General features: G+C 45.2%; 1 protein-coding gene across 1 annotated transcript in view; it reads right to left on the bottom strand.

Moving 5' to 3' along the window:
• Positions 1-10,550, bottom strand: part of TKT (transketolase) — a 99,854-nt gene extending 89,304 nt beyond the window's left edge. The window contains exon 1 of the mRNA XM_085624622.1: positions 10,222-10,550. Coding sequence (XP_085480748.1) covers positions 10,222-10,328 — 107 coding nt within the window. The 5' untranslated portion in view covers positions 10,329-10,550. The remainder of the gene's footprint in view (positions 1-10,221) is intronic.
• Between the last annotated feature and the right edge of the window lie 15,911 nt (positions 10,551-26,461).

A 26,461-nucleotide genomic window follows, 5' to 3' on the forward strand; every position in this document is an offset into this window, starting at 1 on the left:
GGATCATGATCCCGGACTAATAACCCAATGCTGTAGCTGGGTCGCCATAGCCAGGTGTGGTACATCCCATGGATTTAGCACCCAAGCACAAAAATATGCTAATAATCCCTCCGATTCTGATCCTTTCAGCTACATCTCATTAACATACGATTCCCAATACTGCCTTCAGACTTTTTCACTCAGCAGTGCTTGGAATAGCAGTTGGCGGAGCACAATATGGGGGTTGCAAAAGGTGGTAAGACCGGGCTACAATTATGGTAGCTGCCTTGAAGTTAGAATAACGTTTTGGCCGTAGAACCCCACCTTCCTAGAGAGTAGTTCTGTTCTGGATGTGCTACATGGAAGGAGGTTATGACCCAGGGTCTCAGTTTTCTCACGCTTAAACATGGGACACATGCTCCTGTGTGCCCTTCCCAGGTATAACCATTGACCAATGAAAGCCATCCAAATGTGCGCTCCTCTGTGCTAAAAGTCTGAAAGCATCACCCTGCTTCTTGAGGCTGTATGTGAGTACCAATGCGAGCGGCCAGCACACTGAAGACGTGCTGTATTGCACAAAGGGATGAAGCAAGCCAGCGCTCTCTCTTGCCGTACATTAACTGTGAGGTAACCGGCGTTAGGCCATCCTAGCTAAATGTGTGGACACTTCCTCTTAGTGGTGGAAATACCCTGTTTCCAGCATTCCTTGCTCTCCACACACGATAAAAGATTGCACACACCTCTGCAATGAAGGTTTCTCAAGCCTCGTTGTGCAAAGCAGGTCGCAGTTAGAACGGTTACTCGACTTCCTTCTACAGAATCTGGGCAGGCTCATGGGAGAGGAAATGGTTACGTGTGATTGACTTGCGTCATTGGCTTTAAAAGTTCCCACTCGTTGCACAACTTAGCAAGACGCCTTTCCTTTATCAGACATTCGCTTCTCCTTGCATAACAAAATGCCATTTGAGAAAAAGGAGAATTACTAGCCCAAAACAGACAAGAGCACTTTTCTCTTTCACCCTTGAAGTGTTAAATCTGCCCATCTTGCGGGGGTCCCACAAATCCCAGAGACTTGGCCAGAAACGTCCAGCACCTGGAAAGGGATATGAAATGCTACATAAATGCACTGACAAAGTACAGAAGCTGCATGGCTTCCTCAGGACGGGCAAGAAAACAATGCTATGAACACTCAGCATCTCCAGGAAAGATACAATGTGATTGTTACTATTGTCAAATAACACTTGTGAAGCTACAATGTTACCTTACAGAGATCTGTATTGCACTGTATTGCCAAGAGAACGGCCTCTCAGTGCCATCACCTTCAATTACTTTCATGTCCTGGCCTTGAGTGATCCTTCCAACACCCGAGTCTGATTCTTTCATTAGGGGTCATCAGAGGTGTGGACGTGATATATGTATATCAGACAATGTGCGTACATGTCATCTGAGATACTGCTATGAGCATTGTTCGGCTTGAGGTATGTGCATGAGTTTTTTGCCATTTTGGCTTTGATGGATGTCAATAGCAGCCCTTTAACTCACATTAGCTGTGGGGATTTACTAGGTGCTGGTTTTGTGTGTAATGTGTTTTCTTTTAGGGGTTTGCTGTTCTATGAAGAGAGGAGTACTGTTGAGGGCTTGCTGAGTTCTAACTACATGTTTCCACTGACCTGTGAAGGATGTATATGTGTTGTTCTGGCATTGTTTATTAGTAATATAATTGACTTGGTGTCACTATTATTATAAGCCTGTTACAATCCTGTTTTAATCCAGGGTTAGTGTAAGTGTCCATTAGAACTCAAGTGCCAGTAGGTACTGCCTACTGGATTTAATGTGCCATAAAGTATAAGAATTACTGTGGTAAAGGCCAAAGTAATCATCTTCCACATAATAAACCATCACTACAGGAAACAGTATGCTTTTTAGAATTACTGTGCCAGCATATATTAGCTAGCATATATTATCAGCATTACTGCCCGCGAAATACGCTCATAATAAAAAGCAAAGTCACTGAAAACGACCATCTAGATTGGTAGCTATTGGTTGGGCAGCGCCCATTCACAATAAGATGGTCTTCCGGAGAAGAGGCAGTATCCTCTTTGGCTAAACAGACTTCTGCTCCTTCACAGCAATGAATTGATCTATGAATTGCCATCGCAGGGTAAGTTAGAAAAGTTTTCGTCTCATTCTAAAAAGTGTTTTCGATGTGGCAGCCGTTGTCAAGCACTCTTCAAAATGAGCCCGACACTTACAAAGCTGCCGTTGCTGTTAATAGGGCAGTTTGTGCTCTAGCTTTATGTATACAGAATGTGTTCTGTGCATAGAGAAACTGTACCCTGTTCGAAAAGGATGAGCAGTGACCTGAGGATGGGGCCATAAACAGGAGTCTTACTCGCAATAAAAGCTGCATTTATAAGGTGCTAAGACTTAGGGAGAAAGTGTCACTGCACCTTCGCAAGGTGAAGACTTGAGTGGGAAAGGTGGTCTGGGTCTGAAAAAGATCTCATCTGCATATTATGAATCCCCAAATGATTTGCTTTGAATCCATCCATCACAAGATTGGTGATTTGTACTTTTGCACCATCTTTCGAGTGCCTTAGTTTAAATGGATCAACCATTCACACCAGTACAAACCCCATTGTAAATATGATTGAGACCTGTCAGGATGTTTCAATAGACTGACGAGGGAAAATTAAATAAATAATTGATTCTGCCTCGTCGTCGTCTGTCGAAATCCCCCCCCCCCCCCCCCCCCCCCACTCTGCCCCACCACCCCTCGGCTCTTATCTGCACAGGCCGCGGCTGGTATGCTAATTAACCTCTAAAAAGAAATATATAATTCTGCAAGATTTTGCTGGTGTTCTCAGCTAAGTGCATCCAATTTAGAAAGTCTTTGTGATTTTATCTATACCTCACGTGTCTGGAATCATGGTGCTGAATTTCTATTCTAGATTATATTTTTAAAGAGATTTAAAGTATTAACTTTACTGTAGTCCCTTTGTTTAATTACACTGTTACTTCACAGGAGCAGGCATACAAGTGGCTAACTAAATGTTCACTTGTTTATGTGTGAATGGTGCGTGGTAGCAGGCAGGAGAGGTATTGTTTTCATGGGGCCGGGCTAGGCCACTGGCTCCTAGGTACGGGTCGCAGCTATCTACATGGCTCAGGTCTATGATCTGGCTCTGAAGTTGATGCTGGACAGCTGGAGGGATAAACTCAAGAAAAAATTACCCTAAGCCACCTTGTAATTGGAAGGAAGTACACAATGTGATTTTGTTGCCCCAAATTAAATCCTTCATGAACTGCCACCCTCTTGTAAAGATGGGTGCATTCCAGCTTAGGGAACATGTATGGTTTGAGCATTGATGGCTTTTTTGAAGTGAAGCTCCAAAAGGATTAGGCATCTTCAATAGAAAAAGCAAAGATGACCCCAGGATCCCTGCTGAAGCAATGTTGGGTCAAAATGAAATTAAGGGCCTCTTAAGCACGAAGCTAGAAAGAGCAGCTCTCCTGCCCAAGTGTATCGTACTGTACTGATCATGTCTGGTAGACCTTGGTGTGATCATTCTAGATCTTCCACCAGGTGTAGCAGGGTACTCTCTCTTCTGTGATGCCCTGCATGGCAATCGGACCTCATCTGTTAAGACGCCCAATGGACTGGCAGCAGTGGAGTCCAAGACAAACACGGGCTCCAGAGACCGGTAGTGAACATTCATTGTAGCTATAAGCTCCTTCTTCTTACTCCTTTGTATGGATTAGTACATTATTATGGGAGACCTTAATATCCACTAGTCCAGTGTTGTAAATGTAAATGTCGTATACTTGTAAAGCGCACAGCTGCCCCAGCAACGGGGCGTCCCGGCGCTGTATACCGCTGGGGAACCCATCCTGGCTTTCCCTGTGAGATGGTCCCTACTGGGCATCTCCAAGGTGAAGACAAGCATCCCCGGCGCTGATGGGGCCGTAAGTGGAGATTAAGCAAGCTATTGCCCAGAGTTGCTGAGTGCCTGGAGTTTGCTCATAACATGACATCCTGAAAAGTCATGCTTGATGTTGGAGAAACTACGACTGAAAAACACCACCCACAAGATGTGCACTGTACACACACACCATCTGACATCACCAGCAACACAGCCTTCCCAAGCGAGATTTTCAAGAGGTGCGTTGGAAGAAGGGGACGTGGCTGCAATATCTGCCCAGGCCTGGTGAAGAGAATGTCCTATGATAAAACCCGAGGCAGAATGTAGCAATGCTTGCCGGGCAAAATCCCAAGCTCTTCCAAGCCACGCAAACTCCTGAGTCAGGCTGGCCTTTGCCTCGGTCACGCTACAATGAGCCAAAGTGACCCACAGACAGTTGCCGTACTTGTATTAAAAATCATGCACCTGAAAATATGTTCTTAGTGTGAATGTAAAGGCGATTAATCAAACTGATTTAAAACAATGTCAAAGGAAGTGTACATTCAACATATTATCTGCTCTACTAATAACTATTAAATTATTTATTATGTCAGAGCCACCGTGCTAGGTTGCAAAGAAGAAAGACATCAGAGCAAGAAACGTACAATAAACCAGAAAGGCTGGGTTTTGGAATGAAGCACATCTCTGCATAAAGTCGGTTTGCCATGTGTATTAATGAATGGCCATCAGCTCCTCGGAGTCACGAGGGTGGCTTGAGTTGTTCTGACAGCAGGAATGTGTGCGGGGCCTGGAAAGAGCTGCAGCCAGAGGGCATTTGGCAAAAGCCCACACTTAAAATAACTGCACGGCTGGCCTTATCGGTTCTGACACTGCTTCACAAAATGGCATTCCGAGTGTATGCACGCTGCAGGCTTGCATTCTTCGTGTTCACAGGTTCACATCAAATCACCAACTTTACTATCTCCTGTGCATAACAGTCACAATACAGAAAGTCTGGGAACTTTATTCAGCTGGATTGCCAACACCCCCATAACCAACCTCCACCCCAAATCTCCTCTGTGACCTTGAAGCAAGGACAGGAATATGCATTTGTGAACAAAGAACTTGCAGAGCTGCTGTTGCAACATCTGTTGCAATCTGCAGCCACCCGCCTAGACACACCTTAACAAGAAGTGACATTTCTTGAAATAACTCGACCTTATTTCCTGCTCTCTTTACTGGAGTCTCTGCTTTCTCTCCCAGGTTACGTCGCACTGGGCAGTACGTTCTTGCCTAATTCATTTAACAGGTACCTGCAAACGTTGCTGTTAATAGGAAACATGACTGGTAATAACAGAAAGCCTCAGTAAGATCTTCCCTATAAACTGAAGTGGAAATACAGCACTGGGAATTACCGATACTGCGGTGTGCGGGCTTTTGCTGGCTCGATATCTGATATCGACACTTTAAGTACCATTCCAGGTCAGAATGGGGAATAATGTAGTAAATGTAAATGTCAAGGTACTTATAGAGCGCACTGTCACCAGACGGCCACATTGCGGTGTCGCCTTTGCGGTTTCCTGGCGCTGATACTCATACCGCTGTGGAACCCCTCCTGGCTTTCCCTGTGAAGTGTCCACTCCTGGGCACCCCCAGGGTGAATCCAGGCATCCTTAGCGCTGTTGGGGCCGGTGTGGAGGCTAAGCAAGCTATTGCCCAGAGTTGCAGCGTGGGGCCCGTGATTAGAATAGGCACCGAGGCGAGAATAGACAGGTCCGAGGAAATTGAGCCCGAGTCCCGCCGAGGCGGGAATCGAACCATGGTCCCTGGCCAGAACTCTGCTTCAGGGTCTGCCGCTCTAACCATTGAGCCACACTCCTCCACATGCATGCTTTTACCATTTCCAAGCTGTTAACGTAAAAACATTGCATTTTTCTCAGGCATAAAGTTCGGAATGTTTCTCCTGGAGAAATGTGTGCAAGAAAAACCGGTTCTGTAGCAGGGGTTGTTATCCTTCTGCCAACTCAGCTTGCCCGGCCTGATCGGGATGAAGACCAAAGTACTTCTTTCCCTTTTTTCGCATAATTGAACCATCTACCAACATCAGCAGGAGCTTGCTTTACATTTAAGCCAAGCTGGACATGTTCACTTCACTTCCACAGCTTCATAAACAGATGTGCACCTTTTAATCCTGACAAGATACGAATATTTTAATGGTTCTGTATTTGAGACTATCCATTTGGTGTTTGAGGTGTATTTGCACCTGCATGGATCTCTCTCAATCGCCATTTGTATGAATTAAACGGGCAAATTAGAGATGTACCTTTAAGCCCATTGGAAATGAAAGGGGGAGGCCAGCACTTGAAGTGCCTTGGTCTTTTCAGGAGTGCATTATAATTAAAAAAAAATAAGTGTTGGAGTTTAGTTTGGACTGCATCATCAATTGCACCTGCAAAGACATTGTTGTAAGTGATATAATAAAAATTATTTCAGAGATTGCTGTCTGCAACCAGAAAGGATGTTGCAATGTATAGCCACAGAGGTAGGAACCTGCAGGCTGAATGTTTTCAAGAGGGTGTGGATCTCTGAGGTGACTGGCATATCACACCTCAGAATAACCCATAGCATAGGGAACCCTGGACCATGTACTTGTCACCAGCACATTATCCTGCTCTACGCAAACGGACAACACCCTGCCCAGCTGATCATGACACTATGCACATCTTAGTTAATGACCCCTCAATGCTGCTGCTTCCAGTTAAAATGACCAACTCCACACTCCCCCGCTGCATTCCAGATCCATATACATGATAACCTCATTCCTCTCAAAAACTGCACATCATTTGAGCTGTTCAACAATACTCTAAAACAAATATTTAACCCAAACTGTAAGATATACACATTCTCCCACTGCCACACCTGCAACCTTAGATATCAACTAACACCCCATCTCATCAGAGTACCTTTGTGCAAAAACATGGCCTCCACAAACCTGAAGAGCTCCAAGCAAAACTTGGGCTCACTGCCTGATGCCCTCTAGACTGCTAAATCATCATACTTTTAAAACGCTATCATCTCGCATCCACTTTACCCACAATAACATGCATGCGCCATCAATAACCTTCTGCCTCACCACGCTCATTAATCAATGGACTTCCTTGTCAACTAATGACTTTGCTACAAACCCTTCCTCAAAAACTCCTCTTGGAGACACTCTCACTCCACTACTCCATTTCCACCACACTACAACTCAATTAACTAATTCTGGCCTCTAACAACCTACCTAATCCCTTCAAATCTGGTTTCGGTGATGTCCCCACAACGGAAATCGCACTTTCACATGTATCAAACTTCAACACCATCGTTCATCACAAGCACATTCTCTTCTAGTCTCATACTCTTAAACCTACCTGCCACTTTCAACAATGCTGATCATCCTACAATTCCACGCTCTCTGAACTCCAGAGGTATTACAGGCCTCATTCACCAAGAGGCAACCATCATACCTTTATTAAACACTCTTTCTCTGATGTTGGACTCAAAACATCAACACAAGATGGAATCTCACATAACCAGCACAGCAAATGTAGCCCAATACTAGTTATCGAGCATACACAAAATGTGCTCTATAGTCTCTTTCAACACAGCCAAATCCCCTCATTAACTGAAGAGAACTCAGCAGGCACAAGAACCGCAGTGGTTTACTAGTGGGCCTACCCCAATACCCCCCTGCAACGCTTGACAAGGTCTAAAAGTTGTAACCAAACTTTTTGCAATCTACCTAGGCAGGCTATCACCTGCCTCGTCACCAAGCTGGCTGGGTCTCTTCCACAGAAATGGTCATCCAGCTTTAGGATGCAGACATTTGGGCTCAAGGGAGTGAACTGCAGCAAGCTCAAGTACATCTACACACCTACTTAGAATCTGCAATCTACTAGGTATAACCTTCATGTGACAACCATGCACCCTGTGCAGCTCCCAAATTCTGGTTCTTCTACTTACTAGGCACTCTCCACTGGAACTCTCTACCACCCGGCACTCCGATAACCCCCTCTCTTCAGAAGTCCAAACCAGCTTTGAAAGTTCATCTACTGCAACTTAAAGGGCGCAAATGACCGTAACCATGATGAAAATATGACATTCTATGGCGGGTTAACTGTTTAAGAAAATCAAGTAATACAAATGCATGCCTGTCTTCTTTATGGCAACCCTATAAATGGAGCATTTAGTCAATAACCTAAGAGCTGCTTTCAAATTTTATGCGAACCACCACGCCTTCACTGATCTATGTTCCGTCAAAGGTGCTCTACTAAAACATTTCTGATCAAAATGGTACTAGAGCAAAATTTTAATCTGCAGTGAGGGGTACTTTTGTGGTCACCTCTCTACAATCTAGAATGTTTTTTTCTCCTTGACCTAGTTAAAAATGCCAGCTAGAGGTGAACCTATTTGTTCACAGCCCAATTGCTAACTTCCATGCTATGGCCTACGAGCAGCTAGTAGTTCAAAGCCACACAAAGGCGTGGGGATATCTGCTAGTTGGCCACATTCCCAAACAATGGTGGGTACAAGTAAGACGTAGCTGTTGCCATATCTGGTTCTGATGGCTGGGATGCAATCTTTCCTTGTGAGGTAGAGACCTGAGGGGGGACGGTGCGGGTGGCCACTCGCCTGGCTACACATGCGAGATGCTCTTTTAGGTGCGCGTGAGTTTCCAGATAGGAAGTAGGTGAGCCTTCATAGGCAGCAGTTAAAGTAGGTTTTGACTGTAATACTCGCTTGCATGTAATAGCTACGAACAAGTAGCTACATAATTTTTCTATTAAGAATGTTTTCTGAAACCAAAACGCCATGTAATAAGAAAACTAAGTACATGCTATATATATGTAACAGCATCCACTTATTTGGAGGCAAATCCACTACAAAATCTTTATTAAACAGTATATGATCTGACAGTGCACTGTAAATGTATTTTCTGATTATTCGATATTTGTTAAAGTTGTAACGTCATACCTGGTGGGTGAGAGCTGCACATAAACAGTGGTAAGAGATCGTAGAGGTGGCATATGAACATCGTAATAAACAGTGTAGGACGTGACCTATTCTGTGTAGGCCTAGATTTAGCTGCATATCATGCAACAGCCAGATGTGAATACTTTGCCAGATGTGATAACAACCGGCTCGGCCCATAGAACCTTAGTTTAAGGAATATCTGAAAGTGCATCGTAAGCTATTGCTGCATAAGGCTGAAAACTCTAAGTGTAATATTATTGCAAATCTGACTGAATTGCACTGTACAGGTACCTCTGACTCATTTATCTTTGACCTGCATCTGTACATCACACAGAACAGACCGAGTTCACTGAATATTGATTAATAATTAGTAGGTGGATGCACAATGAATTCTAGCAAAATCTGACTGTGCATTGAAAGCTATTCTCGGATTTCATTGCGTATTTTACCCTTTGTCAAATGCTGATTCGACCCTTGAAACTTTGTCAGACCGGCCTGTTCATCACCAATGGCCGTATATTAGGAGGTTTCTGGTCGCTACACTGTAAAATATGCATACACTGGACGGTGCATTCACTTACAGAAAAAAAAAATGACTACTTTGTCTAAAAAGTGTGACGTCATTTATAATACACGAGACTGTCCTTTGAAAATAATGCACGCACATAGCGAGGCGCTGCAAATGTTGTTACATCTTCAGGTTGTAAATTGTGTTATTGTCAAACTCGACTCGCTCTAGAATTTTTAGCCAGATCTGACTTTCAAGGGTACGTCAATGTCTGGTCTGACAGTACTCTGTATTTTATGTCTCTCGGGTCGCACATAACATTGATTACCATTTGAAAGACCTGCCCCTCGAACTTTATAGGCAGTTTGGACTTTATATCATGACAGTCAGTGTCTGACGCATCGCTGTACATTTTACCTTTCGCTAAGCAAAGCTCTTTAGGTATAAGCGTGCTGTGGAAATACAACTTGCTACTTCCCGAGTATGACTCGTCATGCCCATTGGCTATACTTCTGCAGGAACGCCTCGCCCATCAGTGGCAGGCTGCTGCAACATAAATGCTATTTACTTTCTCAGAAGTTACACACACCCGTCTTAGTGACTGTTACATGTATTTGCATGCTCTCCACGAAATGCAAGTTCAGCTGTATCTGCTTGGAAAGGAAGCGATTATGTAGTTCAACTGGAGCTTTGCGCCGCCCCTCTTTCATCAGCGCAGGTGGTACGGTCCACACTATTTCTCGCGCTTCCTGGGACTCTGCATCTCGCTGAATAGGGGCGAAGGGATGCTCGAGCGCTGGCGCGTGCGGGGATACTCACCCTGAGCCGGCTGCTGTGGTGGCTTTGATGGAGTTGATCCTCAACCGGTTGGCCGTGTCCTTCAGGGATTGCAGAGTCTGCTGGTCAGGCTTGTGGTAATCTGCCATGGCGAATGCGGCGGTGACAGCTGCGTGTGGAGTCGGAGGAAGGGGGAGAGGTGACGGCCGGGAGGCTGCGGAGGTGCCGGCAGGGCCCTGATGGAGGTTGGGTAGGCAGGAGCAGGTGAGAGGCTCCCGTCAAGATGAGGAAGTGGAGTCTGAGAGAGTCAGGAAGGCACGAGCGGAGAAGAGAGGAGGAAGGACGGTTAAAGGAGAGGCCAGGGGCTGGGCAGGGCCTGGGAGGAGAGAGAGGAGGAGTCATTTCAATCAGTAGCAAGAACTGGGAGCGCCAAGGGCCACGGTAAGCCGTATCGAGCCGGGTGTGCACACCCCCCAGTGTCCCCAGGTCAACTCGTGTGCACCGCCATAACAAAGAGCCATACGAGAGTCTGCCAGAACGGGGCATGGCCTCATTGTGCACATGCACAACAATGGTATCCAGCATTCTGGTCCTAAATCGTGGGGCCTATTGCTCAAAACAAATTGTCAAAAGGTCGTCAATTTGCTCCGTCATTGTTATTCCTACGTTTAGATGAAATGCCCGACTTTTCAAACCTTCAAATTACTCACGGGTGCTGTAGGAAATCTACAACAGACATAATTTCCGGTTGCTACAGTTCATAACATTGACTCATGCAGATTTTTCCAAAAGTCAACATCTCAAATTTGCACCAGCACATATAATGTTTTTCTTCCATTTGAAAAATATGTCAACATAGTTGAGTTCCTTCCCTTTCCCCCCATTAAATACGGCATGTTTCTTTTCCAGCACGACTCTCAAGTACAGTTACTTCTGTCTTTGAGAGGAACCAATTTCCATGTGTTTCTGCATTGAGAATGTACCACTTGGAGATAAGACACTACCCACAAACTTACAAGATTGTGGTTGTTCAGCTACATTTTTAGTGAGGACAAACCACAGCCCTCACAAATCCACCGCTCAACCTAAACATGCAAATTCCGACATTTAGTCATGCTGCTGGAGTGCATATAGTGGATAAGCATCCTTATTCGCCAATCTTGATTCTTTGAAATTGTCGTTTTGTGTTCAGAGACTGCTCAAACTCCTTTCTGAATCGGGTCCGCAGGTACTTTTCACACTTTTATTATATTTGATACGGTGTAGGTCCATGCACTTGGCATGTTCCTTGCCCAAGGTGGATAAGGAGTACTGAACCCAAAGAAGAATTAAAAAGAAAGGCAGGCAAGGCAGACCCTAAACAATACCAAAGAGAGAGTTTGAAACGAGTTTTACTATGTGAAAAACACATTGACAAACAATAGTTGCGTCATTGACTGTCAGCCTTCTGTCTTTGTCAGTGTTTGTTTTGTCATGGTTTTCACAAAAGTAAGTTGTTAGCAAAGTTGCCGGACCCTCATCAATCTAAAAAAAATATTGGCTAAAAGGAAAAATATTTTTTGGTTTTAAAAAGCACACATTGTCATAGTAGTCCCTAGCACTTAAGGGAACTACGCTGGGAGTTGATGGTTTCTTGTGAAAGAACGCCAGTGAAGTTAACCAATGGCTGAAATAGCCTGACTCGCTTCCCCATGGTGTATGCTGTAGTGGGCAGAATAAATAGAGGAGCGTCACAATAACAGACAAATGAATGAACAAGGCTGGCTGAAACCCCCTACAAGTATACTGTACATATCATTCTAGCAAATATAAAACTATTGGCCAATGCCAGTCTAAAAACAATTTAGGAAGTTAAGCCCATGAACTAAGGTGTTAAGCCTTACAGATTTTCAAAGGTGAAACTCAGACGTGGGTCATAGGAGGTAGTCATGCTCAGACTATTAAGGAGAAGGATCATGTGCTATATAAAGATATGATTGAATTCATAGACTTGCCAGTTGATATGAGAACATCTTAAAATGAACCTTAAGATTATAGGGACATCGTAATGGGCACAAAGATAATTTTTATTTTCTTCCTTATTAAAATGACAGCCCTCCTCTAAAAATGAAAGCCATTTAACAATTGAAAAAGCTCCTTTGAGCTTAATGTCTCTATTTATATTGACAGACATGGATGGACACCGATAAGTGTTGGAAGTTACCATATTTTGCATGGTGTACCTCCAGGTTTTTGCCCTATCCCTTTTTGCAGGCTGTAGAACTCATTGCACTTTACCTATGCTAACCAACAGTAAGGTGCCTTTGCCCCCTTCTATTATGGTTGAATTGACATAAACCTAATTGGAATATTTAACTTTCCTGTGAGTGCCTAGTATATGTTACAAGGAGTACCCAGGGCCTGTAAGTTAAATGCCACTAGTGAACCTCAGAACCACTTGTGCTATCTACTACAATGGCAGTACAGACATGACTTCAGGTCTACTACTGTAGCCTGACTGAAACAGTGTATAGACTGCAATTCAACCGATAAAAATAAAAACCTTTCAAAGGTCTAATACTTGCTTTTGAATATATTATCAAGTCACCCCTCAGTAGCCTTATAATGCTATCTGTGGCCAGGAAACAGCTAATTCTTGGACTCTTTGTAATATATAATAAAAGCCAAATACATTAGACATTTCGGATGTTTAATATATATTATGGAAAAGGTACTTTAAGAAAGTTACCTTTTCCTTGCCTAAAGCCTTTCAATGCTAATTTGCAGTAGCCTCTAGCTGCAGCCCTCTGAGTGCTCAAGCCCTGAATGAGGTGTGAAAACTGGTCCTAGAACAGAGACAAAGTCCTGGGTATGGGGTGGTATTTTTGTCCCTCTGTCAGGATGAACATTTGGCCAGTACCCAGGGATAGGTGTGGTGCAGCGGCCAGAGCGGCTGACTCCGGAGCACGGAGATCACGGTTCAATCCCCGGGAGCTGCTCAGTTCAGCATCATGTGACTCTGGGCAATAGCTCACTTGATTTTCCCGCCAGTCCCCAGCGCCTTGAAACTTTAAGGCGTGATATGTTCGCACTTTTCAAATATGGATTATTATAACTTCCTACAAAGGGGAACACCCCAGTCACATGCTGGTGTCAGGTGTGACCTGGAAAGGCCCCTTCCTTCTTCCCCCACAGTCATCTACTCCCCTAGTGGGGATTGAGCTGTCCCCAGAATTGGTTTGAAGTGACTACAGAGGAAGGGTTGCTCATTTCCCTGGTCACACCTCTGGATTGGGCCACTGGCTCTGCACAAGGAGAGAAGGATTACACCATCGCGGATTTAGGTTGAAAAGGGCACTGTTGGTTTGTTTGCAGTGAGGCACACAGGAAATGCTTCAAACATGGGTATGGTAAGCCCTGTGAACTTTACCCCATTGATTATGGAGGAACTAGGAGTCACACCAACCTACAATCTGGTGCCATGCATCAATGTGATTTCCCCAGTAGCCACCTCAGAACACTACTGGACCTAAAAAAGATCAAATTAGGAGTGCACCTGCTGTCTGAGACCTGAGAAGACTACTGAAGGACTGGACCGACTCGCTCTTGCTACCCAGGACAAAGAAGAGCAATCCTAGTGTCATAAGACTGACCTTCTATTCAAGCTAGAAAAAAAACCTTTTGTGGCTGACCGCATTCAACTGGATTTGCCCTAGACACTGCAGGTAGCCTTTGCTGTAGTGAATCATGACCCCCAAGTGCTGTTCCTGAGGTACTAGAACACTTGGCTGGGTTTGTGGGGAGCCCTTCTGCCACCTCTGAAAACCTGGAGGTAAGAAACATTTTGGTTCCAAAGTCCTCTGAAGGATCGTTACCCCCAGTTAAGAATGCCTTCTGTAGTGATGCATGAGTTAAAATATTCATATGTTGAAGAGGAGTTAGTCTCCTACTTTCCAATCAAAGATAAGTTTTGTGAGGCTAAGGATGCGTCTGTCCACAAGGCGGTCTCCGAACTGTTGGCGCCTTTGGAGCAGCAACTCCTCCAAATGGCCGAATGATGCCTTTACCTCTCACACTGGGGAAGGCCTGCCTGTGTCGTTGGCCCCCATACCTTATGGGCAGCCTGACACGAGACCCCCTGAGAACACATGCAAATTCCCGCACACCCCGGGGTGGAGTTGGATGCCTTTCCTAGGCCCAAGAAGGCTTTTATAAGCCAAGTACCTCCACTGCCCCCCTCCTCCTAAATCTTGTGTATTGCTGGGACACAGGAGGCCAATCAGCTTTCCTCCCCCCCTCCTGAAGCAGTGGACTCACCCACTCGATTCAACAGGGAGATAGAACTTGACAGACCCTGGTGACCGTCAGCACCCCCATCCACAGGGACAACCCCAAGTTATGAAGATGTCCGTGACAAGGACTCCGATATGCTGGACCCTAAGGAACTATTGCATCCTTGTTCCTCCGACGGGACCCCAGCAGAGAAAGTAGCAACATATGTGGCGGGTAGACTGTTCAAGGCCCTGGACAAAGAAATATACAACCGCCTGAGTGCCCTCGTCCATCGCTGGATGGCAAGGTGGCTTTGACACCTGAGAGAGACCCTAGAATGGATGTGTTTCTAGCCAAGCATGTCGGGGACCCAAAGAGGGAATCAGCCACTCATGTCAGTCATGTCAGTACAAGTTTATTGAAGTCACAGGTCCCTTGACAAAGATCCTGGACATGGCAGAGGACACCAAGGCCTCAGGTGCACTCATTTCTCCTGAGATCCTGTTGGGCTGGGGACCACGCGCTATATTTTTTTGGGCGACCCCAACTGCACCTTCTTTTCTCAGAGCTACCCATAGTGAGTGTAATTTTCTCACAAACCTTTGGTGGGGGGGGTTAGCACATTTCATACACAATTGAAAAGCTTGCGGACATTGGAGATTCTTACTTGTGTTTTATTTTCCTGAGATTGAGGAGCTGGACATTGAGGAGTTGAAAGGACATTGTTTCTCTGCTGGTGCACTGGGAGCCTGTTCGCCTGCTGGGACTGCGAGGTCCAGGGTGCGTTGCTGTGTAATCTGGTGAGCACACCTGGTCACTCTTCCTGGCCCCTCCCTCTCCTCCCTCGTCTACATAACGCCTCGCGGCCCCCGCTTCGCGGGAGCAGCTCGCAGGCGCGGACATTGGAGATTCTTACTTGTGTTTTATTTTCCTGAGATTGAGGAGCTGGACATTGAGGAGTTGAAAGGACATTGTTTCTCTGCTGGTGCACTGGGAGCCTGTTCGCCTGCTGGGACTGCGAGGTCCAGGGTGCGTTGCTGTGTAATCTGGTGAGCACACCTGGTCACTCTTCCTGGCCCCTCCCTCTCCTCCCTCGTCTACATAACGCCTCGCGGCCCCCGCTTCGCGGGCGCCGCTCGCAGGCGCGGACATTGGAGATTCTTAATTGTGTTTTATTTTCCTGAGATTGAGGAGCTGGACATTGAGGAGTTGAAAGGACATTGTTTCTCTGCTGGTGCACTGGGAGCCTGTTCGCCTGCTGGGACTGCGAGGTCCAGGGTGCGTTGCTGTGTAATCTGGTGAGCACACCTGGTCACTCTTCCTGGCCCCTCCTCTTTTTCATATATAAATCCACGCCTATTACCGTGTAGCGGGACGCGTGCGGGACGCAGACCGGGGCGAAGCCCGGGCAAAGGGCGGGCCCGTTTAAGCCCGTTCAAGCACGGTCAAGACTGGACCGGGCCCTGTCCCTGTCCTGTATCACCTCACTCCGACTGTACCCGAGGTAACCAGCCATTATGGACACCCGAAGTAAACTATCGAGATCCCAACCGATAGTATCTGGTACTTTGGACAATTTCATTATTAGGGCTAACTCTGTAATTTAGGGGGAATTGAATATGCTAGAAAGGCGTTTATCCGATGGGATTGCCAGTACGCGCAGGTCGTCTTTGGGCTTAATCGCGTCCGCAGGCTCCCCATCTAATTTTGATGATTCACAGGTAGCATTAATGGACAGTATTGATCACACAATTGAATCCGTACTACATGATTTAAAATCTAGTTCCCCCTCCTGTAGAGACACTCTCCAATCCATTCCCGAGGCTATTGATCAAATCACGCAACCCTTATTGCTGGACTTGATGTCGAATCGAGCCCAGTTTACTAAGGAGGGTGCTCTCCCAAAAAGAAAACGTGTGGGGATTATCAAGAAAGGGAAGAAAGCCAGACTTGATAGACCTTATATTAGTACTGCCAATGTATCTACTTCAACACGTACTAGGTCTATTCAAGCCATTAATGGTACTTCTAAATCTCCATCGGAACATACTTCACTGTCACTTAATACTCCCATATCTGTTTCTGACCGTGATCCGGAACACGATGAGGGGGATGGCCGATTCACTGATATTATAAATACTGCTCTTAAGGGACTTCTCACCCCACTGCTTGTCAGGTTTGATGCAATTGACGCAAGGCTCAAGGAAATAGAAAGGGCTGTAACAGCCCCCGTAAACCTATTAGAAAGCAGAGGCAATTCACATGTCGTATGTGAAGCGTGTAAGGCCGATTCACATTTCCCTTCCCTTCCCATTCCCTTAGGTGCTACAAACTCTTTTCCCAGGAAGGATATCCTCCCACCTAGAACTCGAGAATCAATTTTAAGAATCCCAGAATCTATACCTAACACTCTACCCAATACCCTGCCTATATCTTCTGCCCTCCCAAACATAACCTCTGTGCCTGCTCAATGCCAATCACAAACCTTAACTAAGAATCCTATTGCAATATCTAACTCAAATCACATAGATGCGGGCCAAACTTTTAAGGACCCAGGAGCTCACACTCATCCAAATATGGCCCAAACAAATAGGAGAAATATAATTAATCTTCCACCAGAAGTTTCACCCTATGTTGTTATCCTAACAGGCGTCCCAGAATTTACTAATCCTGAGTCTGAATCCTATGCTTCTCTAAAAAATAAAGTCACTAATTGGCTTAATAAGCATAGGCCTCTCCCCCCAAACATTAGGTCACAGGTTCTAATGGTTAGGAGGGTTCCTTGGTTTCGGAAGCACCATGAAGAATATTAAGGGTGACTGTATTTTGGTCAATTTTAGTAATTGCCTAACAGCTCCCTATATTCTCAACTGGATCGGCAGCAACAGTACCTCCCTTATAAACCCTTTACCTCTCTCTTCCTTTTATCCCCCAATTCACACTCCCTTCCAGGTTGAGACGGATGGCAATTGGTCTAAAGTTGGGGGTAATCGGTTTAGAGGTAGGCTGAGGCATACCCATATTGACGAGCCTCTACGTCCCGATTATTCAACCTTTAACAGGTATGCCTGTCTTGAAGATGTAGATTGACTCCCTCAGGAGGCTTCCATTTCTGTTTTGCCCTCTGCAGTGCTTTCACTTTCTAAACTCCAGCCCACTTCCCCTGCCCCCTCTTTTGTTCCTACCACTATTTCTATTCTGCCGAATCTGTGTGATCCACCTGTCTGTAAAATTCCCGCTGTCGCTTCTAACTGTATAGCTAGACACAAAGTCCTTTCATGGAATATAGCTGGTTTATCCAGCAAACTTGATTGTCCAATATGGGGCTCTTTTATAGATCTACATTAAATATGTTGTTTTCAAGAAACCTGGGCAAGACAAGATTACCACCGAATAGGCTTTGCTACTTACTCAATTCCGGCTGTTTGGGGTGGTCGTGGCCGTCCCTCAGGCGGTTTAACTACCTGGGTTGCTACTCACCTGGGATGTACTGTTACGAACTTTCCAACTGGCTCTGATGATATTCTATGTTTGCTATTGGACTGGGGCCTAGATACTAAGCTGGCGGTGATTAACGTTTATGCCAGACCCGTGAATTTTTGTGCGGAACCCCGGGTGATTGATGCCCTGTCAAATTTCTTAATTGGAATACCTGAACATATAATGCTCCTTATAGCTGGTGATTTCAATTCTCATTTTGAACCACTTGAGGGCTTGGTGGACCAAATAAATCTAGAAGAGGACGAAATCTGGAATATTCCCCAGGTTGTAGGCCCAATGGCTAGGGCCTGGGCCCCCCTGGCTATCCAGATTACTTCCCTGACAATGGTTCACTCAATTAGGGCCTGTAATGGACGAACCATCTCAGATAATCCCCCAAGGCCCACTTTCAATAAACCAGGCAGGGAGGCCAGACTCGATTATATCTTTGTTCAAGCCAAGGAATGGAATAGAGTCCTTGACTTCCAAGTCATCCCAAGGGGGGAGAGCGATCATAACCCTCTTATACTGGATGTCTCCCTATCGGGTTTGAGCCCTTTAGATCTAGCGTCACCAGTTAATATGGAGCCATCAGGCGCAGCCATTCTTACAAATAACAAACGGAGAATTAAATGGAATAAACTGGTTCGTAATCACAAAGAATTATCCCGAGTTTATGCTGTAGTGGCCTCTGCTTTAAATAATGTAGTAGAGATTCTAGAGCAGTATCCCTTCTCAAATTACTATGAAAAATTGGCTAGCGCCAATCAGGAATTATTCTCCACATTGTCTGGTTTATTTAATCCAACTGTTCCCTGTAAAAAGAGATTGGTAAACCGGCCTAATTGGTACAACAAGACCTGTAGACTGGCCAAAAGTGATCTGCTCGATGCCATAAAGAAGAAAGTCTCAAAGTCTGATATCCAATACAAGAGACAGACTTACAGATCCCTGATACAACATGCTAAATTGGAGTGGGCTTCAGAAAATTGGGAAAACTTAACATCAGCTTTAAAATCTAGAGATTCACAGAGATTTTGGTTGATTGTATCTACTGGCACAACCGAACCTCCTGCAATTGTTAAAAATAACATTGCTCCAGAAGTCTGGGAAACTCATTTTAGCACTCTTTATAGGGGGCTAACATCTGCCTCGGCGGCCCCACTATATGCTGTACCTAGTCAGGCTCAGGTAAATTTCACGTTAAGCGAGATTCAGCTTGCAATTTCTCAGCTTCCTGTAGGCAAAGCACCAGGGCTGGACGGGGTACCAGGAGATTTGTATAAACATGAACCCAAAGTATGGGCACCTTATCTTACATTATTATTCAACGCTATCCTTGATGGTTTGCCTGTCCCTTTCACATGGCTTGGTGCCAAAGTTGTGCCTATTTTTAAAAAAGGGTCCCCCCTGCTTCCGGGAAACTACAGGCCTATTAGTTTAATAGATGTTGCCCAGAAGCTTTTCTCGAGGCTGATCTTGGATCGTATCATGGAATGGATAGAGACCTCTGAGATTCTGAGCAACTATCAGGCTGGCTTCCGTAAGAGCGTTTCTACAACTGATCAGATCTTCAGACTGTGTATGCTCTTCTGGAAAACAGTAAAGATAGAGGGGGGCTCCCTCTACACAGTCTTTGTAGATTTGCGTGCGGCTTTTGACTTAGTTCCCCGCACAAAACTATGGACTGTGTTACAAGATCTAGGCCTTCCAGGCCCACTTTTGCACATACTAGTTCGCCTCCACACTAACAACTATGCAAGGGTAAGATGTGGTAGAGATGGTAGCCTTTCAGCCAGCTTCTCTGTCGAAAGAGGGGTAAGGCAGGGTTGTGTCCTGGCACCCACGTTGTTTTGTCTTTATGTAAATGGTCTTATCTCCCACCTAAATGACGTACCTAATAGAGATGCTCCACGGCTCGCGGGCTCTGGCATTTCTGCCATTATGTTTGCCGACGACACGCTGCTCCTAGCTAAGACCCCTATGGGGCTCCAACGTGTCTTGGATGGCTTAGTCTCTTTCTGTATTGACCGGGGGTTAGAGATCAATACAGCTAAGACGAAATTCATGATCTTTAATCCCCCCAGGTCCCTTCGCCATAATCCTACCATAGATGGAATTACCCTAGAGAGAGTCCATACTTTCGAGTACTTGGGACTAACTCTGAATGAAAAAATGACTTGGTCCCATCATCAGATAAAATCAAATTTAAAGTTAACTCAAAGAGTAGGTTGAATTCTGAAATTATGGAATCAATCCATGACTCATCCTATTGGTCCGCCGCTGAAAATTTATAAAATGCAGGCACGTGGGGCTCTAATATATGGCGGCGAACTCTGGGGCATTGATTGTGCCGCTGAAATTGCAGCCACGGAAAACAAGTTCCTACGGAACTTGGCTGCACTTCCATCTAGTACTCCGATATTTCCTTTAAGGCTCGATATGGGACTGAGACCAATAAGGGAGGAACTAGGTGTGAAGCCTTTAACTTTTTGGAGGCGTCTTTGGACAACCCCTGAACTCTTGAGCTATCGTTCCGAACTTATGGAACTCTACCTTCATCCAGCTCTAGGCAATATTCCATGGCTTAAGTACGTCAAGTGTGAACTTTTTAGGTTGGGCCTTCCGACCCACTGGACAAAACCTTTAGAGGCCTGTGCAACTATATCCCGCAAAGAACTTGTTGCACTTTATCATAACTCTAATCTTTCGGCATCTTTTGCAAGCGATAATCTGGGATCAATGACCACTACTTTTTTAACTATGAAGGACCACTATAAATTGGAAACTGTGCTAAATGACATAAATCCCATCGCCCTGAGAAAATTATTTTTACAATGGCGATACAACGTGCTTCCAATTAGAGCCCTCACTAGTAAATGGCACCCGCCTACTTCCAAAAATTGTCCTGCTTGCTCCTGCGAGCTGGAGGACGACATTGATTTAATGTTTTTTTGTCCCTTCTACATTAAATCTAGGAAGAAGTGGATCGTTCCAATTTGCAGGAACTGGGGCTTTAGGCACCACTTAGATGCCTATAGGCTGCTGAAAAGTGATCTATCTCCTCCTACCGTATTTGCTATCTGCAAATATCTAGCAGCAGCATGGTATATTAGAAGAACTCATTTGCTGAAATGAAATGTAAAATTGTTACCATATGGTTTGGATTATGTTGAAGTATTCCTGTCAATTGCATCTGTATCCACTCTAGATTACAGTTGTCCTTTATTATTTTAAAATTGCTTTCTTAAGATAATTTGTTTTTTCAAAATTGTATTTGTATGACTTCTTTTATGACTCTTCTGAGTCGAAATAAAGATTTAAGAAAGAAAGAAAAGCTTCAACTCCGACTCCTGGGTCCTGCAAACCGCTCAGAGTTTTCACATAGAGTTCTATGGTTCCCCGGCTCAGCCCTCCACAACCCCTACTCTTCTCAGAGGCAGACGCCATGCTTGTCCAATTAGAGGTCGAATAACTCCTCTACAAAGGGGTTATTATTCCTACTAGAGACCACCCCTCAGGCTTCCTCAGGAATCTATTCCTGGTAGAGAAACTGGACGGGGACCAGTGCCCGGTGATAAACCTATGAGAATTCAATGAGTGGCTTGTCTTCAGCTGCTTCAAGATGGAGGGAATTCATCTCGTGCAGGACCTCTTGAGAACCGACAACTGGTTGGTACATCTGGATCTCAATGACGCTTAGCTAACAATCCCGATAGATCCACTACAGCGTTGGTTTCTCCAGTTCCAATGGCAGTGTCAATCTTTCAAATTCACAGCCATCCTATTCGTCCTATCCTTTGCTCCTTGGTGCTTCACCAAGGTTCTGAAACCAGTGGTGGAGCATCTAAGATGCGCATGATCGTGTAGCTCGACAACATTCTCTTCATGGATCAGTGCCCGCACACAGTGAGAACCCACCTGCAAAGAACCGTCTCTCTCCTTCAATCTCTGGGGTTTATCCTCAACAGGGAAAAATTTGTCCTGTCCCCGACTCACATTCTCACATTCCAGGGCTTTGTGGTAAATTTGGTCAAGACGACCTTGAGCCTTCCCTCCACGAAAAAGTACAAAATACAACACAACAACAAAGGATCCGCAGACCCCATTCGAAATTGTCCTCATCTCTCAGGCAGATCGTGGGCATATTCAGCCTCCTGTCTTCCTCTATACAGGTCATATTCCCCAAGCCTTTCAATTATCGAGCTCTTCAAAGATTGAAGGCATCCCACCTACGCAGTGGTCTCAGGTACTCCCAATGCATTCTTCTTTTAAAGGATGCCAAAGGCACGCACATGGATGCCTGGAAAGGGCAACCAATTTTTAGCTCCCAACTGAATCTAGTGATAGAGTCCAAAGCCAGTGGCACAGGTTGGGGAGCAAACTGTGGGTATTTTACCACCGGAGGCAGATGGTCCATTGCAGAGCAGTCCTTGCTTATCATTTACCTCAAGTTGATGCCTGCTCCTTCGCAGTGAGATGCGGGACCAAGGACAAAGCACAGTGTTGTGTCCTTTTCAAGATGGACAACATGGCATCAGTCCACTACATCAGTCACTTGAGTGGCGCCAAAGAAGAGTCCTTTCTGACTTGACCCAGAGGTTCTGGGACTACTGCCTTTACAATCCTATCTCGGTGTTGGTGGGGCACCTTACAGTACAGCCAACCAGGTTGTGGATTGACAGTCACGTTATCTGAGAGTCGCAAGTCTTTGGCAGTTACATCCAGTATTGTTTCAAGCCTTTTCGGGTCGCTGGGGCCCGTTCACGGTGGACCTCTTCGTATCTCAGCTGGATTATTAACTTTCCCAGTACTTCAGCTGGATACTGGATCCCAATGCTGTGGCAACCGATGCCTTCATGAAGAAGTGGACAGTTTAGAAGGACTGTGCCTTTCCTCCCTTCGCCATGATAATGAGGCTCATAGCCTGAACTCGAGGTCAACAGGCTGACCTACTGGTGGTGACCCTGATCTGGAGGTCTCAAGTGTGGTTTCTGGTTCTGATGGAACTTTATTGGGATTGTCCAATCGGTCTACCCCTGCTTCCAGACCTCTTCAAGGATCCCTCTGGGAATTCTCACTAGTGCTTAATTTGAGCCGGTGGTATTTGGTGCTCAGCACCGGCACTTAATTGCCAACACCGGCACTCATGACAGTCTGCCACATGGTGGCACTCTTTGTTCAAGTTTAAGATGAAAAAGCAACAGTTGTTTATTAATTAAATACACATTTAAAAGGATTAATACCTGCTTCCCAAGCCATTCTCATAGCTTTGGATCCCGGAATAGTCGGAATTGTCACTCTTGTAGTAGTGTGATGGTTAGTAGTTGTGTTGGTACTGTCATTGGTAGGTGCAATGGGTGATACAAGCTGCAGTGGTCTGCCGAGGCGGGCCATGGCACTTCTTTTTTTCACAAATTAAGCACTGGTTCTCATCAACTGGTCATGGAAGGAAGCCTTCACCTTATGGCATGGAGGATTATAGGAATAGATGGCAAGTCCTGGGCCTTTTGCGAAGTGTTGCAGAACTCCTCTCTAGAGCCTGGGCAGACATCACAATCAAACGATACCGGTCGGCCTGGACTCGATAACGGGGTTGTCGTAAGCAGAGAAGCTTGGATCCTGTAGGGACAGATGTTGTCCATATCATACATTTTCTGGCCTTATCTGGCTTCGGAAGGCATGGCATATAGATCGATCAATACCTTTTGCTCAGTGATATCATTGGGACATGCTCATATTGGTGGGCATCTGGTGGGAGAGTATCCCCTGCTTAGGAAATTACTCGGGGCATTCAGCTGTCTCTCCCCCCTTAACAGAGATATTCAATTCTCTGGGATGTTAACAAGGTGTTTAACCTTTTTCTATCCTCACCTAATAATCGATAACTCTCCAGGAAGGAGCTGTTGTTGAGGTTAGCTACCTTGCTGTGTTTGGTGTCCTGCAGGAGGGTCTCTGACGTCACAGCCCTGTACATCACGAGGAGAACGTTAACCCCAGACAGGGTCACCTTCCATGTATCTAGACATGCTAAGTGTAATTCATGGATTATCTTATACCCTGCCTTTCCAGATTCTCCCAAACCATGTGTAGATCACTGTATTAATGCATACAAAGCCATGAAATAGGAGCTTTGACCTCCTGGAGAACAACAGTAACTCATCACTATCAACAAACCATATAAGGCGGTATCCTCATCTACAATTGCAAGGTGGTTAAAATGGGCCATGCAAGAAGTGGGCATTGATGCACATTCCACCAGAGGAGCTATGGCTTCTGAGGCCTTCGCCCATGGAGCGCTCCTGGAGGACATCCTTGATGCCGCAGACTGGTCCTCAGACTCGACCTTCAAATGTTACATTTCAAACCAGTCTCCTCCATCACTACTCTGGTAGTGGACAAGCTTTATACTAGCATAATCCTCTCCTCTTGTCCTGACATAGAATTCATTTTTTGAAATTCTATTAAGGATATGGAGGCAAGGATTAACCCTGCCAATGCTCGCTTACTATTTCGCCTGTGCCCTCCACAAAGAGACAGGACTTTTGGTTTGTTTCAAGTAGGTATTTAAATATCCTTTTCTCCAGTAAAATTTTGATATGTTATATGTATGATTACACTTTGAGTTTGGTTGTACTTAATCTCATGTACTCTGCTTATCAAGTGGTTGTTGAAGTATTTTTTGTTTCCCCAAGTGTTCACAATGGTAAAGGTACATTTATTATTTAGTAGGAACGGAGCCTTTCAAACAGGATTAAACCATTTCAATTCTGGCTTTGGTCGCAGGAAGAAAGAGGGAGAAAGAGAGTCAACGAGGATTAAGAAGGGAGAACCTCGTAGCGGATTGGTTGGAAATGAACCTCTTCTTTTTCACAATGGCTCGTGGGAAATTAAGTCTTTGTTGTTGTTTAAGATGGCTGTTGTGAAAATAAAGTTGTGAAAATAAAGTGAAGAAAGTGTAGCATAATCCTTGCCTTGCCTTGCCTTTCTGTTACGAAAGCTAGGAAATGTTTTACACTTCATTTTGAATTGTTCTTTATAGATGATTGACTAATTTAGCCAGGGGATGGCCTTTGAGTGTAAATTGCAGACAGTAACTAGATCTCTGAGATCCCACTTTCGTTTCTCTTCCTGCAGCTGCCTTAATATTACTTGAGACCATAAGCAAACAAGCATTGGAATAGCCAATAGGTCTCGCTTTTGGGACCTTTTAAGTATTTAGTTATGCAGCACATATCCTTGGTGCAACAACAACTGTTGCATGGCAAAACACTTATAAGGTCCCAAAGGCGAGACCTATTGGCTATGCCAAAGCTTGTTGCTGTTTTTGTGGTACTGCAATATATAGGGATGTTATTTGTCACAGTTTACAGTTTGGATTAGATCATTGATGACACTATTGTTCATAGGATCATGATGTCTCCAGTGACAACTTCTTGCTGCCCAGGTCGTGCAGAGGGGTTCCTTTTCTGGTGGTTCTGCTGTCCTGATCGAGCCGAAGGTCCTGCTGCAGTTGTCTCCTCCCTTTGTGTGTGTGTGTGGGTGTGTGTGTGTGGTTGTGTGGGTGGTTGTGGGTGTGGGTGTGGTTATGTGTATGGGCGGTTGTGTGTGTGGTTGTGTGTGTGTGGTTGTGTGTGTGTGGTTGTGTGGTTGTGTGTGTGGTGTGTGGTTGTGTGGTTGTGTGTGTGTGTATGTGGTTGTGTGCATGTGTATGTGGTTGTGTGCGTGTGTGGTTGTGTGCGTGTGTGTGGTTGTGTGTGTGGTTGTGTGGGTTTGTGTGTGGTTGTGTGGTTGTGTGTGTGGTTGTATGTGGTTGTGTGTGTGTGTGGGGGTGGTTGTGTGTGTGTGGTTGTATGTGTGGTTGTGTGTGTGGTTGTTGTTGTGTGTGTGTGGTTGTTTGTGTGGTGGTGGTTGTGTGTGTGACAGGCAAACATGGCCGACACAGAATGGGCGTCAATGGAAGGGTTAAAGGTCGTCTCCTGCAGACAACAGAGCCCTTTCTTCAGTATGTTTTTATTTCGAGAGGCGGTCCTCTTTCTGTTATTGTCTTTGTAGCAATACTCCTGGAAATACGTTTGTCCAAACATGCATTAAAGTTGATGAATTCAGCACTCCCCTATGCGTCTATTGCATCCCTGAAAGGAGCATTTATTAGGAAATGGCGAATCAAATTTATATATTGGTTGCACGCATTATAATCTTACTTATCTCCAGACATGCTGTTGGTGTGTTGTCCTGAGTAATTATTCTGGCAAGCCTGTTTGCTACATTATGCCTGTTTATTCAATTTTGCTGTTTGCTACAGGAAGCTCTTGTAACATTATGCAAGCTCGTGACAGCATTCTCGTGTGTGGCCTAATTCCGCTGTTTACATGCTGTTTGCTACCTGAACCTCTTTTTTTGTACAATGCTTGTGTTATATCACGCTGTTTGCTACAATAAAAGAATCGTTAGCATTTAAGGTAGGCGTGATATTGCCTGACGGAGATGCACCCACTGGGAGAATCCCAAACGCTTGTAAGCATGAAGGCAGGGGAAGGGGCGGAGGCAG

The sequence above is a fragment of the Triturus cristatus genome, chromosome 9 (genome assembly GCF_964204655.1).
Source record: "Triturus cristatus chromosome 9, aTriCri1.1, whole genome shotgun sequence".
In the NCBI taxonomy this organism is placed as follows: domain Eukaryota; kingdom Metazoa; phylum Chordata; class Amphibia; order Caudata; family Salamandridae; genus Triturus; species Triturus cristatus.